At 44.1% G+C, this 13,975-nt stretch overlaps 1 protein-coding gene across 1 annotated transcript in view; it reads left to right on the forward strand.

Moving 5' to 3' along the window:
- Positions 1-1,363: 1,363 nt before the first annotated feature.
- Positions 1,364-13,975, forward strand: part of LOC120950424 (acid sphingomyelinase-like phosphodiesterase 3a) — a 53,817-nt gene continuing 41,205 nt past the window's right edge. Inside the window, exon 1 of the mRNA XM_040368425.2 lies at positions 1,364-1,581. Within this exon, the coding sequence (XP_040224359.2) occupies positions 1,446-1,581 (136 nt within the window). The 5' untranslated portion in view covers positions 1,364-1,445. The remainder of the gene's footprint in view (positions 1,582-13,975) is intronic.

The following is a 13,975-nucleotide window of genomic DNA, read 5'->3' on the forward strand; positions in this document are numbered from 1 at the left end:
AAAAAAAAAACATTCCTTGTTTAACCATTCGTTCTTGTTCTTTCTTGTTTCGTTGCAGGTTGACCGGGCTGCTGAAGTGGAAAGTTAAATGCAGCTACGTGGCAAAAAAGCTCACAAAAAACACATTCTACCAAATGTCACCGAAAGCAGCAAAATGAAAACTATGCACGAAAACGGAACACTTTGAACACGCTGCTTCCCGACTGCCAAACAGGCAAGCGCAATAATCGTAATCAACCACTTAAAGCGAGCCCCTCTTTTTTCATGCCCTACTGGATAAGCAAAAACCCGTTTTTATCGATGTTGGTTTTTGGTTGTTGTTGTTGTTGTTGTTAGTGACTTTAAGCTGTTTTAGAAAGCTCCTGTTTGAAAAATGACACTTTTGTGGAGCAAACATTTTTTTATGGAACTTGCAACAAAGCAAAAGGCTGGCAATAGTTCTTGAAATGTTTGTTTTCCACTGTTTAATGACAACTCGTTGTCTGCGCATTTTTGTTATCTTTACGAAAAGCTTGTCCTCGTCGCTTGCCCTAAAGGCAGTAGAAAAGCAAGCGTTGATAAAATATGAACACACTTCGACGAATGGGAATGTTTGGATATTTTTAGACATTTATAATACATAACGGCAGACAGCCGGGCCCGCTACACGCGTGCACGGGAACTACATTCGATGACAGGTTCCCCCCTCTCAAGTTAAGCCCTTCGATACGGTGGATGTCACACCTTCAGCAGGTGCACGGACCCGTGTGTTCAACTCCTATTGGCTCGTGTATTAATTTTTAATCCTCTTCATTTACTTTGCCTCTGCGCGTGTCGAGTGAAACGAAAGTGACAGGCGGAAAAGATAAGCGGAGCGAAAAGTTTCACCTGTGTGTGTGTGTGTTTGTTGCGTCTTGTGAGTGAACGCGAACTATTATCGGCTGCTTTCTGATGCGTGTCAATAAGCAACCGACAGCTTTCCGAAGGAAAGGTGAAAAAACGACTAAACGGAAGAGTTTGTTAAATTGGTGTTTAGAAAATAGAAATAGCTGAAGGCTACCGAAACTGTGACGACAATGTATATCAAAACTATGTGGAACTGTGTGTTCAAATGTAGGCGTTGAACAGTGTTGTTTAGTAAGAATTTTTGGTTAGTTGAAACTTATACTACCCTTTTCCTTTGTTATCAGCTCTTTGCATGCAAGTGATTATAAATAATTTATTTCCCTGTGCTTTATTTAGATATCGAAACGGTTGGAAAAACTAAACCAACAATAAGTGAAGTGAAAAAGCTCCCGCAGAAGAAATAAACTTGCTTGCCAAGTGAACCGTTAGTGTGCGCTGAAGAAGTGTAGTGCGTGCGTTCTCCCTGCCTGCTTGCAGTGGAATCTTTCCGCCGGTATTGCTTTCCTAGTTGCATCGAATGCGGCCAGCGGATTGCTCTGCTCCGTTTCCATGTTGATTACATGAAACATAATGGATATCCTGGGACACTTACAATGGACCTCAATAGGCTATTGAAGGTCTTCCCGGGCATAGCGTTAACATGGGTTTGCTTCCTGGTAGCAACGTACTGTGTTAAGCTGACCGAGGCGAGGATAGGTAAGTTTTGCTATTCGTTTGAATTCGTTTAACTTTAAGAATGGTTTCTGGTATTGTAAAAAGGGTAAACGATTGGTAAAGTACATATTTTTTTTAGAGACAGTTCCATAAGGACCAAGCAACTTTAAAATATAACAACCTCAGTTTCGCGACATAATATTACATGGTTTTGGAAAAACAAAAATGCTTCCCAAAGACACTTTTTTATAAACAAACGAAATTAATGAAAATCATTCTCAAAAAACATTCCCATTTGCTTGTATTGTTGCACTTTCTGAACATATTTTAACCTTATTCATTAGGTTAAGTATTACAAAGAGATCTTATTCACAATGTGTATTAGTAGACGCATCAGGCAGGTGCATGATTAATGAAATAACTCCAACCAAATCAACATTACCGCACATTTTCCCGTGTGTGTGTGTGAGCTCGTTAAAACGTTGCATCACACCAACGTCAGGTGACGACGCGATGAAAGCATAAATAATAAATTGCACTCAAAACACCAGAAAAAGTACCTCCCTGCCACCGTCCAATACGACTTCAACAACCACCGGCAGCTGTAATCCCATTGCAAAATAATAATCAAAAGTCACATCTGCATCGCTGTTAGAATATTCAATATCCTCATATCGGAAAGCCGCGCTTGAAAGTATGCTTTGCGAAGAAGGAAAAAAAAGAAACATTTAAAACATATACACAAGCAAAGACTCAAACCATCCAATTACTGCGACAGTGATATGGAGCAGCATGGGCGAAAAACGTACACACACACAAAGCACCAAACCCATCACCATGGCAATCGCGTGATCCATCATGCCGGCGCATCGCAACGTGAGCTCATTAAATTTGCATTCGCTACTGCGAAAGCTTCCCACGGTCCTGCACACTCGCTTTCGATAATCGCTCTCACTCGCTCTCGCATGCTTGCTTCCCTTCCCCCAATAAAAAAAAAACAATACCACCCACATGCCAATTTCATTTACATCTGCAAAGAAAAACTTCTGCTTGGATGGATGGTTATGCTGGATGCTTCACCTTGATGGACGTGTTGCTGCAGCCGGTGCGAACCAGCAGAAACAATCGATTGACATAAATCATTAATGGGCATTCTTCGATCGATACAGATTTTCGTACACTCGTTATCTCTTTCGAGGGGATTCCTCGTCCTTCCTTTTTCCTACCATTGCCTCTAACCATCCCCCAGTGTTATAAATTCATGTATGGGAATTATTTCGCCCTGCACTCCCCCCTGCTCAACTGCCAGTAAGTGCTCTGCGAAATTGCTCGTGAAAGAGAGGCAAATAATCCCCACCGGGGTTTATTCTTCGCTAACAAACCCTCTGTCTGCTTCTCCCTCCCCCTTCGAGTTTCACTTTTCACCGGTGGCTTTCTGATTTGTTCTCCCCCAGCATTTGGCAGGGGGAGGGATTTCTTCCCAGGCTTCCGAGCGCTCATCTGCATCTGTGGGAGCAAAAACCGCCACCACCACCACCACCACAAGCCGGTGTGTCCTCAAATGTGCCCCGGCTGATGTGTTCTCATTCATATTGCATACATTTTTCCACCCCTTGCGCGCGTTCCGAGCTCGAGGCTTTTTCCTCCACTTGAGCTTTCCAGCGGTCTCTAATTCTGCTTCATAAATATTAAACTGAAAAACTTTCCAACAATCTCCTGTCCCTCAGCAACGTGCCTCTATGTGCTGGTGGTAGGAACGGGATTTTTCCCTTGGCACACTGCATCTCATCTCCCACACAGGTCCGGTGGTGCGTGATTGTTCACCATTAACGTGGTTGAGAGGAGGGACCGTTTAGACCGTGCGCAGTGTGGCGACCGCGTACGAGCTTTTTCGGCCTCGAAATGGACAGTTTTGCCACATTTTCTCAACACGTCCAGCCGCTCATCGATGCTGTGATTTGTTTGGTTCGCTTTTTTGTACCTTTTGTGTCGTTGGCGGATGTTCTTTTGCAGCGTTAGTGCCCGGGAAAGCTCTGTCACAAACAAAACAAAACAAGGCAGAAGAAAAAGGTGTGGCTCGCGAACGTGAAACATTTAAAAAGCAAAAAACAAAAAAACAAAAGGCGACCGAACCTTTCAACCTCAGTGACAGAACGAATACCACGCTGCTGAGCCAGCCCGGGGGCCGCAAAACGTGCCCGGCCTGTGAGCGAACGGATTGAACGGTTGTCCCTGCGTCACTATTTATGCGGAGCGGAAATTAATTGTGTACGGTGCATAACTATTTTCACAATTGTCGTTTGTCGCATGGCCAAGGGATGGCAGCGAGCAGGAAAAAAATAATTTGCCATCCTCTAATCGTTCGTTCCGCTCGCGATCGGGTTCGTGGTGGTGGTGGTGGTGGTGGTGATGGTGGTCGTGCCCGTTGCGCAAATGCAAAACACGGCCGCCGTCGCGGACGGAACGGAACAGGATGTTGCGCTCGTGCTTGCTCGATTTTCATTTTTGATTTTTCCGGTTCCACTTCCTCATTTTTGTCCTTCTCCCCTCTTCAATTTCCATTTTTTCGCCCCAATCTCTTTCATTCCTTTTCGAGCGCCAGGAAACTGATTGTGCTCGAGCGGATTTCCCGCGGGTTGGCAACGGAACAAGGGGTGGAGGTTTGGTGCCACCCGACCGTGACATTATTTCCACTTCACGCTCCAGTCCGTCGCCGCTGCCACCGCAGTTCCTGGCGCTTCCGGGCTGAACTCGTGTTTTGCCCGTGCCCCGCCCGCCCACCCGCAATCAATAGGCGCGCTCGTTTCAGGCACGTTCCCATTAACTTCTTGTGCGCGGTGGTTCGATTTGTCCCTTCCGAAGCGGTATTTATCTCAACGATGTGATGACGAGAACACATTTCGCTTCCTGCCCTGTTCTGCTTCCTTTCCGATGGGGAGGTGGGTGCTTTGTTGCGACACACCAGCACATAGAAACATTCAATTGGCTCGGTCTTGTCCGGGTGTCTGCCGTCGAACGCGTTCCGCACGCGTCAAGTTGGCGGTAATTTTTGGCCGCCGTCTCGTACTCGCCGTGACGATTATGTTCGTACGTGCGCGGCAACGAGCCGATGGAAATGATTACCATTCAATGACCAGCACAGACTACAGGGACATTATCGCGTACGAGAGCGTTACGAGCTTTTATCAATTTTGGTGTGGTACGTTGTTTTTTCTTCACATTCTCTTGTTGATGCTTTTGCACTGTGCTAAACTCCTAAGGGAGAAAGGTAGATGTTTTTTTGTTTGCTTCTTGGAAATTGTTGGACACGCACGATGATGTTGGAGGCGACTGTTATTGGAAGTTTGGGGACGCGTTTCAATTATTTTGTTATCTGAGAAAAGTTGGCAGCGATTACACATCGTTACAGTAAACGTTCTGCTTTGGGGGATCATTGTACTGATCTTTAAACCTCTCTCAATGATCATTACCTCGTGATTTGATTTTGTTGTTTGTGATCTGGCTTTAAAATAAAAGTCAGGTCATCCTAAAAAAACCAAATAATCAATATTATCTCAATCATTGTCGACCAAATACGCAAAATATATAGGCCAAGCCGTCAGACAGCTGCACAACACATTGGATTGACACACGTGAAATCACACGGTCGTATCTTTTGATTTTCGATCAATTCGTCACCGAACACTGTCAGCTTGCTGTTTGACAGATGTGTGAAGCATGGGTGATGCGGTGTGGCGCTGCTGTCATGGTGCTAAGCACACAGAGTGCGGAAAGCTCACTAAGGACACATCAGCAGTGGCGGAATGGTTATTCAATACATCAATTTGTCATGAAGTTTATGTTTTTTTCTGGTTTTTAAAGCCTTTCATGAAGGCTAGTGTGTGGGATTTCAAGGAAATTTATTATTAAAAAATAACTTTGTAGGAATATTTAATGAACTTAGTGATATTTTAAATCCTTCAAAAAGAACACTTTGTTATGTTCTAGATGTAAAGTATAGGAAATGTTTATTTTTATGTTGTGAAAAACCGTCATTTCATTTTTTTTCATTTGTTAGATCTACAAAAATATTAAAAATTTAGAGCTAACTTCAATTGAAATGAACAATCTGTACATCTGTGACAGTTTCCAGAACTGCTTCATCCCTCGAACCGAGCACCGCTGTTGCATTTACTGGGGACACAAAAAAGCAACCCCATTTGTTCTCGTTTTTGTCTGATGAAGGTGAAATAGATTTTTAATCCACGGCACAGCGCGAACTACACGTTTGTTGCAACGGAATGACTTGTCGATCTGTCGCGGTAACAATGTTAGCGAGTCGTTGCTAATGGATGTGATGATGGCTGAAGCAGAGAGAAAAAGGACCACCAGAACGCAGCAACATTCTCGGTATGAATATTTCCCCCGGCATTGAAGAGCGTATGGAAAGCTGTGTGCGGTACCAGCGTTGCACTTTCTCATGCTGCATTTTTATGCGCTTGTACATGCTACTCGTTTTATATTCACCTTGATTGGTATTATTTTTTCCCCTCCAGCGTATTGTGAAACGGAGCGGGTTTGGTTGTGCGTTTGTAGAAGAGCAGTTTCTGAGTTTTTTAGGTTGCTCTTTTTCTATTTTGTCCTCCGAGAAGTGTTCACCTTATAGGACAAATTTAATGGTTCTCGAAACGGTGTCTATCTGTCGCCGTTCACAGGACGTTCCATCAATTATTAGCAGCGGCAGATTGGAACTATGTTGCCTAGCCGCCTGACATTAAAGGAAACAATTTCAAATGTATCCTCTACTCACGAACCGTTTTTATACTTTTACCTAAAGAGATGCGCGATATCCGTTGAAACATTTCATAAATCTTGTCGGTATGGTTGCAACTGATACCACATGCAAGAGTTTAACGACAGGCAGATGATCAAATTGACAAGAGAATGCAATGACAAGTGTTACGGGAAAATTGATCGATATGAGCACTAAAAGTTGCGAGAGTTGCTCTCGATGACTTATTGTCCCCAGGTACTAACAATAAGTGGTTACGATTTTAGCTAGAAATTACTTTTGAATAACATGAAATTTTATAACGCTCGTTTTAAAACGTGTTTGACTTTCAATTTTAATTATAAATTTTAAGGTTAGTTTCTTTATTAGAAAGCCTTAAATGTGTTGAGGTGCAACATATTCGTGTTCATGGACGGTTTCGGAAGTATATACTACACTAGGCATGGGCAAAACAATTCTTTTCACCGAACGCGAACGAACTAGTTCGCTTACCAAGAAGAACCGAACGCGAACGACGATTCTTTCGTTCTTTGTTTCATGAGGTTTTTATTCACAAAGAACGCTCGTTATCTTTTTCATTTACCCACCATAGACGCATACTGTAGCCAAAGAAGTACTCATTCTGCGGTTGAAACCAATCATTTAAAAACATTAAACACTCGGCTCTGGTCAACACAATCCATCGCAAAACCGACCAAAAACTAGCATGTAAAAAACTAATACGAGCAAAAATGTCTCCTGCATATATTGTACCCCATGCCTTATACACACTTAAGGATTCTATTAAAAAAAACTACTTAAATATGGATCAACATGATGAGCGCAATCTATTCAGTTCAGTTCATTCGCGAACAATGACTAATCCGTTTGAACGGGCTCGATCTATTGAATTGTATAGGTATAATTTCCATACCAACAGAACACAGATCGAACACCAGTTCGAACGCGTTCGATGAATTCAGTTGTGTAGGTACGATTTATACACCAACAGAACACAGATCGAACACTAACGGATCAGATCGAACGCGTTCGATGAATTCAGTTGTGTAGGTACGATTTACACACCAACAGAACACAGATCGAACACTAGTTCGAACGCGTTCGATGAATTCAGTCGTATAGATACTATTTCCACACCAACAGCACAAGTATCGAACACTGCTGGACAAATTCGACGGCGTTCGAGGAATTGAGTTGTATGGGTACGATTTCAACACCAACAGGGTACATTTTGATCTCTGACGACCCGTTCGCACGGTGCGAGAAAGAGCGAGAAAGCAATATGATTTTGCACGTTTTATTACCACATTTATGTGTGCCGGAACGTTCGAACGCGTTCGGTGTAGTCAGTTTCTTCCAAAAGTCCTGGTCGTTCTTTTTGTTAAGAACCTCGTTCGTTCGTGCACTTTACCGAACTGTTCGAACGGTGCGATTCTCGTTCGTTTTACACATGCCTATACTACACCATTCCAAATTCCCGGTCGCAGTCATGTTAGCAGTGCTGCAAAATGTCACTTTCAATGTCATAAAAGATCTGACTGTAACAATATCCATATCAGCGTCACGGACTCAATTGTGATTATCAGTGGTGATACTCAGAACGGTTGGTGTGACCAATACCTGCTCATGCCATGTTTGTGACCATCGCTTGGTCAGTCACTATGTCATGACTTTTTTTTGCTGTGATCAGGTTAGCAAAATGTCACTGACATAGTCATGACAAATTCCGGCTGAAACAAAATCATCTCAGCGTCACGAGCTCTACTTTGATGATCAGAGGCGAGCCTCAAACAGTTGGTGCGACCATCACATGCTTGGTGACATTGTGTGCAACCAACTCTTGGTCAGCCACTTGGTCGCGACATTTTCACTCGGTCATCATCGCGATGGTTATGGGAGATATGCGGTGCGTGCGAGTGGTTCCAAGAAACAAAATGAGCATGTTTTCTCGCTCTGTTTAACCCGACAGATAATCAAAACAGTGTTGGTGATTGAAACAGTGGCATTAGGAGGCACTGTTCACAGCCAGAAAAACACATGATTATGCTTGCGCCGGCATTAAGCTCAACTTGTCAGTCAGAGTATCGCATTAGACTCAAGAATTCGCATGTCGTGTTCAGCATGTCATGACGCACTTTTATTGACTATCAGCAATGAACATCAAGCTACCACGGATATGTTAATTGTGTTCGTTGATAAAAATCTCGTGATACTCATGACATTTTGCAGCACTGCATGTTAGTGAAAAGAAGTATAAATAATCCATCCCGCACAATTCAGTTTAAAGTGCAACCAAAAGTGATATAAATCATTGTTGGCACAACCGACAATGCCAGATAGTTTTATAATTTTCGGGGGATGTTTTTATCTGGTCCATGGTCCCTTTTTTGCTCAATTTATTTCTTCAATTCAACGTTGCACGCTGCTCTCTTTATCACATTCATTGCGACGCTGGCTTTGTTTAATTTCCTTTCAAACAGGCCTGCAGCAGAAACAGTATGAGCACACACACACACATACACTCAATTATTATATTTACCATCACCAAACGTAAAAATGAGTCGAGCAAAGTATAAATTTACGATCGAAAAACAAAAGCCCCCGAAACGGGTATGACGTTGATTGATAGCATTGATTGATTGCGCTGCTTGGTGTGGGGGAAAATTGGCGACTGAGATGCAATCGATACCGGGTGTGAGGGAGTGTGATTTCCGTTGCAATGGAAAAAGGTCAAAATTGAAAGCGTTTCACTGGAGCATCAGTTCAAATTGTGCTTTAAGGCAATGAGTGAGCGAAAAGTGGGTTAATTATGATCAATGGAGGAGTTGTTTTCGTTAAAAAATGAATTATAATAGGAGATTAAAAATATATTTCTACCAATTACCAATATACAGCATACAAATAAAGCAAGGCTTAAGCTCTTGTTCGGCTGTAGTTGAATAATTCATTTTAGCCTCGCAGTAACTTGTGGAAAACATAACTACAGGGGAAGGAAAACAATCATTGCGTTAGATGCCCTATTTTGATTCGATTGTTTAGTGAAAAAATACATCACTATTTACTCAGTCAACAACTCCCACACCACGTGCTGCTGATTGTTTTCCTTACAAAAAAAAAATGATAATAAAAAACAACTCGTCAGTAATGTATGCCTCCAGCCTGTTTCGGCTCATCAATAACGCAACCATCAAACGAAGCGTCCCAGTCAAGCAACTCAGCTGCCCCCTCCAAAAACGATCGCTCCACCACGCAACAACAACAACAACAACAACAAGAGCTACACCGAAAGCCGCCAACACCGAGAAACAATCAACAATCGACCAGGCACTCTCGTGGTTTGTGGAACAGCGCCGTCAGGGCCAGCAAGTGTACTTTCGTGCAATGAGCCGAACATTCAAACCTATTCGACCCATTTATGGTAATGTGGCATTGCGAAAACGATACTACTTTCTTTCTCCCTCTCTCTCTCTCTCTGTCTCTCGCTCTGTCCCACCTTCTGTCCCGGGGTGGTAGACAAACAGTGAGCATGTCGCACTAGCTGTCTGCAATGCACAGGAGTGCGTCCTCATGCTCAGGGCTCGGAACAGAATCAAAAAAAGAAAAAAAAAATATACCACGAAAAGACGAAGCACGACAGAACCAAAAAACAAAACCACAACATCACAGGCGCACACGGAGAGGCCTCTTTTGCGAGAGGCGTCCCTTCCCTTCCTGTGTTCTGTGTGCCTGCCATTGTGCCATCGCAAGTCCGCCGGGCAGGCGGTGACAGGCGGAAACTGATTTAAATAACAATCTGCTGCCATCGAACGACCTCTGCAATTTGCCGGAAAATGAGTACGGTGTACGGTGGAAACCACGCTGAGGATGGCGGGACGAGGGCACGAAAAGCACACTGGCAGGAGCTGAAACAAAAACCTAAAATCAGCGAAACGATGATTTTCCGGTCTCGTTTACGTTTCGGTTTTGTGAATTGAGAATGGGAAATGTTTCCCGGGGTGATATATGCGGAATGGGGGGATGAGATGTTAGTCGGTGCTGGTTGCATTTGTTTTTTTGTTTTGCTTTTCCGCTGCTTTGTTGTTCATACAACAAACCCCAAAGCTCCGTTTTGTGGCATAAGCTGACAATTTCTTCTGCCGAAAAGAACAAAAGAAAGACGTCAGAGGGATTGAGATTTTCCTACCGGCAGGTCGATCAATACACGTACCGTGCCGGTTGTGCTAACTCACCTGTACCTTGGCATTTGTGTGTGTGTGTGTGTGTGTGTGTGTGTGTGTGTGTGTGTGTGTGTGTGTGTGTGGGGGGTTCCGTTTGCAATCGTCTACACTCGTCTCGAAAAGGACCTGTGTGTTATTAGACCAAATCTGAAGACGAGCCATACCTCCAGAAACCTTTTCGGCTAACAATCGCAAGATCATCAAATTCTCATTTACCTTCCTCACATCTGCCGTTTTGTGGGAGCCATCCTCGGGACTCCCGGGAGCCCTGTCACGGTACACCGGGAAAGGAAATTGGGTTGGCATGTGTACTGCCGACACACCTGATAAAGCCTAAGCACTGTGCCCAATAATAACATCCCCGATAAACTCACTCCGGCCCCGGCTTAGTGTGGGCCCCGTAATCTTTGTTTAATCGAATTGTCTGTTGAGCTGAGCCGTACCGAGGGTTGGCATTTTTGTGGACACATCCCACCCGGAGGGTCTGGTTGGTTTCGATACCCACTCTCGGAAGCCACTAAGTGACACTTGATACTCGAGCAACTGGCCAATAAACGATCTGCTCGTCGGGTCTCAGTTCTCCCAGAGTGTCTACAACGAGTGTCGTCCTGCCCGGCGTACCGATCCGGTTCTATTTGCACTGCACGCTCTCCTATTAAGCTGAGACGACAATCTTATTCATCATCTACTTTTACGAACCCGTGCTGTGGGCTTTCCCGACGACCGAACGTCCAACTCTTCAGCTCCTGCAGCCTGCTCCAGCCTCAGCTAGCAGGATTGATGTGCGATTCTTAATTTATTCAAATTTGATTCTCTAATGTCGTTATTATTCAAATGCTCGTTATTTATAGGCCCGAACTGTTCAGCGTTCCCGCTGTACGTTATCGCAATGGTGCACAGAGAGAGAGAGCAGTGCCGGTCCTGCAGTCCAGTTTTGCCCTGCCGCCCCGCTCGCAAGAATGTCTCCCCGTAAACGTGGGCTGCTTTCGAAATCGTGAAGCGCACAATTTATGAGACAAGATTATTAATTGCGTAATTTGTTGGCTTCGATTGGGCGCGTTGGCAGGATTTCCTTTGGATCACATTCGTGCGCGCTTCGCTCCATTTCTGACGAACCGGGAAAAGGAAGGAAGAAAACCAAAAAAAAAAACCGTGGTGAAGGAAACGCTCCGGACAGAGAGCTGCGTTATGCCGAAACGTCAAGATGCCGCGCCGATGACATCCGTTGTCATCATCGTCGTTGATCTAAATCGTGACGGAATGCTTCGTAGCTCTTCTTGGGCGCTTCCTGGGCCAGGGTGGCGTTGCCACACGCTTCCCCGAAAGAAGCCATCCATCCTCAGGCTCGATAATTGGGCAAGTGTGTGCGCCCGAAGGCGCACCGAACGATCCAACAACGGGCCTGCCGGCGGAGCGGTACGATAATGATGACATTGTGTTGACGATGAGTGCGATAATGATGTTGCTTTCAGGGAAACTGTCTCCCGTTCCGGGCACTGGGCACTGTTACTCTTCTTTTATTTTTTGTTCTCTTTATAGTTACTCTCCTTCAACGTCTCCACTTTGGGACATCCATTCGCGTGGAATGGTGAATAATTATGGCATTTTCAGCGGCAGTGCCAATCAAACGAACGTTGTTGGCAAAATCGCGCGCCGGTCAGTCAAGTGCAAGGCCGGTGCTAAGGTAATAGCCGCACGTACGACGGTATGATGGGTGCTACCAGCCGGAATGAAGTGGTAGAATTTTTTTGCACCCGTAAACACCAAGCGATGCTAAGACGCTCACGTTTATGCGATATTTTTACTGCCCCGCATTGTTTGGCGTTCGTGGAAAATATGTTAGGTTTAAAAACATTTCCCGTACCAGGAACAGCGTGTTTGTTTGAAGATTATTTTGGGCAGATTAAATAATGTGATGTGATGACCTTTACAAATATTTGTGGAAAATGTTGGAACATATTTGTGTACTTTTGTTTCCTGGCTGGACGATTAGTTGTTTGTGAGCGCCTAAATGTATGCAATAATGTGCAGTTTGTGTTTTAAATGTACTCATTTAATTTTAAATATTGTTTGCATAAATTTAGGCGCACAGTTCACTAAATAATTTAAAGAGTAGAATGCTCAGTTTAGGGAAAATAAACGGCTAATTTATTTTGCCAGCCGTATGTTATCAAATTGCATATTTCAAGAATTATGTCAATATTCAAAGAAGGTCGCCACCGGCTCGACATTTATGGTCATCTCAGGGAAAAACGGACTAGAATTTATTTATACCAAATAACAAGAATCGCCAGGCTTTTTGCAAAAGCATACTTGTTAACCTTCAAATAATCAAGTAACGGGTTTGCTCTTATTAAACCAAGGCTAACATAAAAATGTGCCTTTAACACACACCTTAACAAAACAAATTCAACTTTCTGACAAATGTCTTGTCCACAGACTTGCGCTTCAATACTTCCCATACACTCCCTAAATACACACACCTACAAACCCCAAGGATACTAACCACATCACGTCGGAAAAAAAAGCATTCATCAGCGTTCCAACAATGACAGTAAGAGGCTACACAACGACAAATGTGCCACACCCGCACAGCGCACAGGCAAAATGTTCATCTGTCGCTGTCGTATCAATTAAATTGAGCATGAAAGCCAAACCATCCCACACACACACACGTTGACGCTGCAGAAAAATGGCTCCCCTTCGCATCGTGTTTTTTTTGTACACACAAACATACATAAACACACACACACACACACTCCGAACCACCCAAAAGAAACACACAAAGCCACAGCGGCCTGGGCTGTTTTGAATGGAAGGAAAATGTGTGCCATTTCCTTCTCATTACGGCAGTGTTCCTCCCCGTTTTGCCTGCGGCACACGCTGCCGCTTTCCAAAGAATCCTGTTAACATACACGCAAACCCTCCTCCTACTTTTGTTGGCAAGCATATACACACACAGACACAAACACACGATGACTTAAACGAATTCCTGGTGCAAATGAACGGAACACAAAATATGTGCAAAATGGAAGGGACGGAGTGTGTGTGTGTGTGAGAGGCGAAGGAAACGAAACCCGGTCGAGTGGAAAAAAAAAGGAAACGTATTTCTAACGCAAAAATCTCTGCAGTCACTTTTCACGTCCGTGTGAAACCTACAGCTGACTCATGGTGGGGTAAAGGGGCGAAAAAAGCACACACGAAACCTGACCGGAGGACTACCTTCTTTACTCAGATGCCAAGCACGACGGCTGTGAGTAAGTATGTGTGTGTGTGTGTGGGCAGAATATAGAATGTCCGTGCTGGTGTGGTAGGCTTTAAATTTCACTATTTTTTGTGCCCGTAGACTGTGAGCTTTCGGTTGGCCGAAAGGATACAGGATATGTAAGCGTGGCTCGCTGCTGCTGCTGCTGCTGCTGTCAGCATTTGCAGCACTGTCTTCCGTAAT

Source organism: Anopheles coluzzii, chromosome 2, assembly GCF_943734685.1.
Source record: "Anopheles coluzzii chromosome 2, AcolN3, whole genome shotgun sequence".
NCBI classification, from domain to species: Eukaryota; Metazoa; Arthropoda; class Insecta; order Diptera; family Culicidae; genus Anopheles; species Anopheles coluzzii.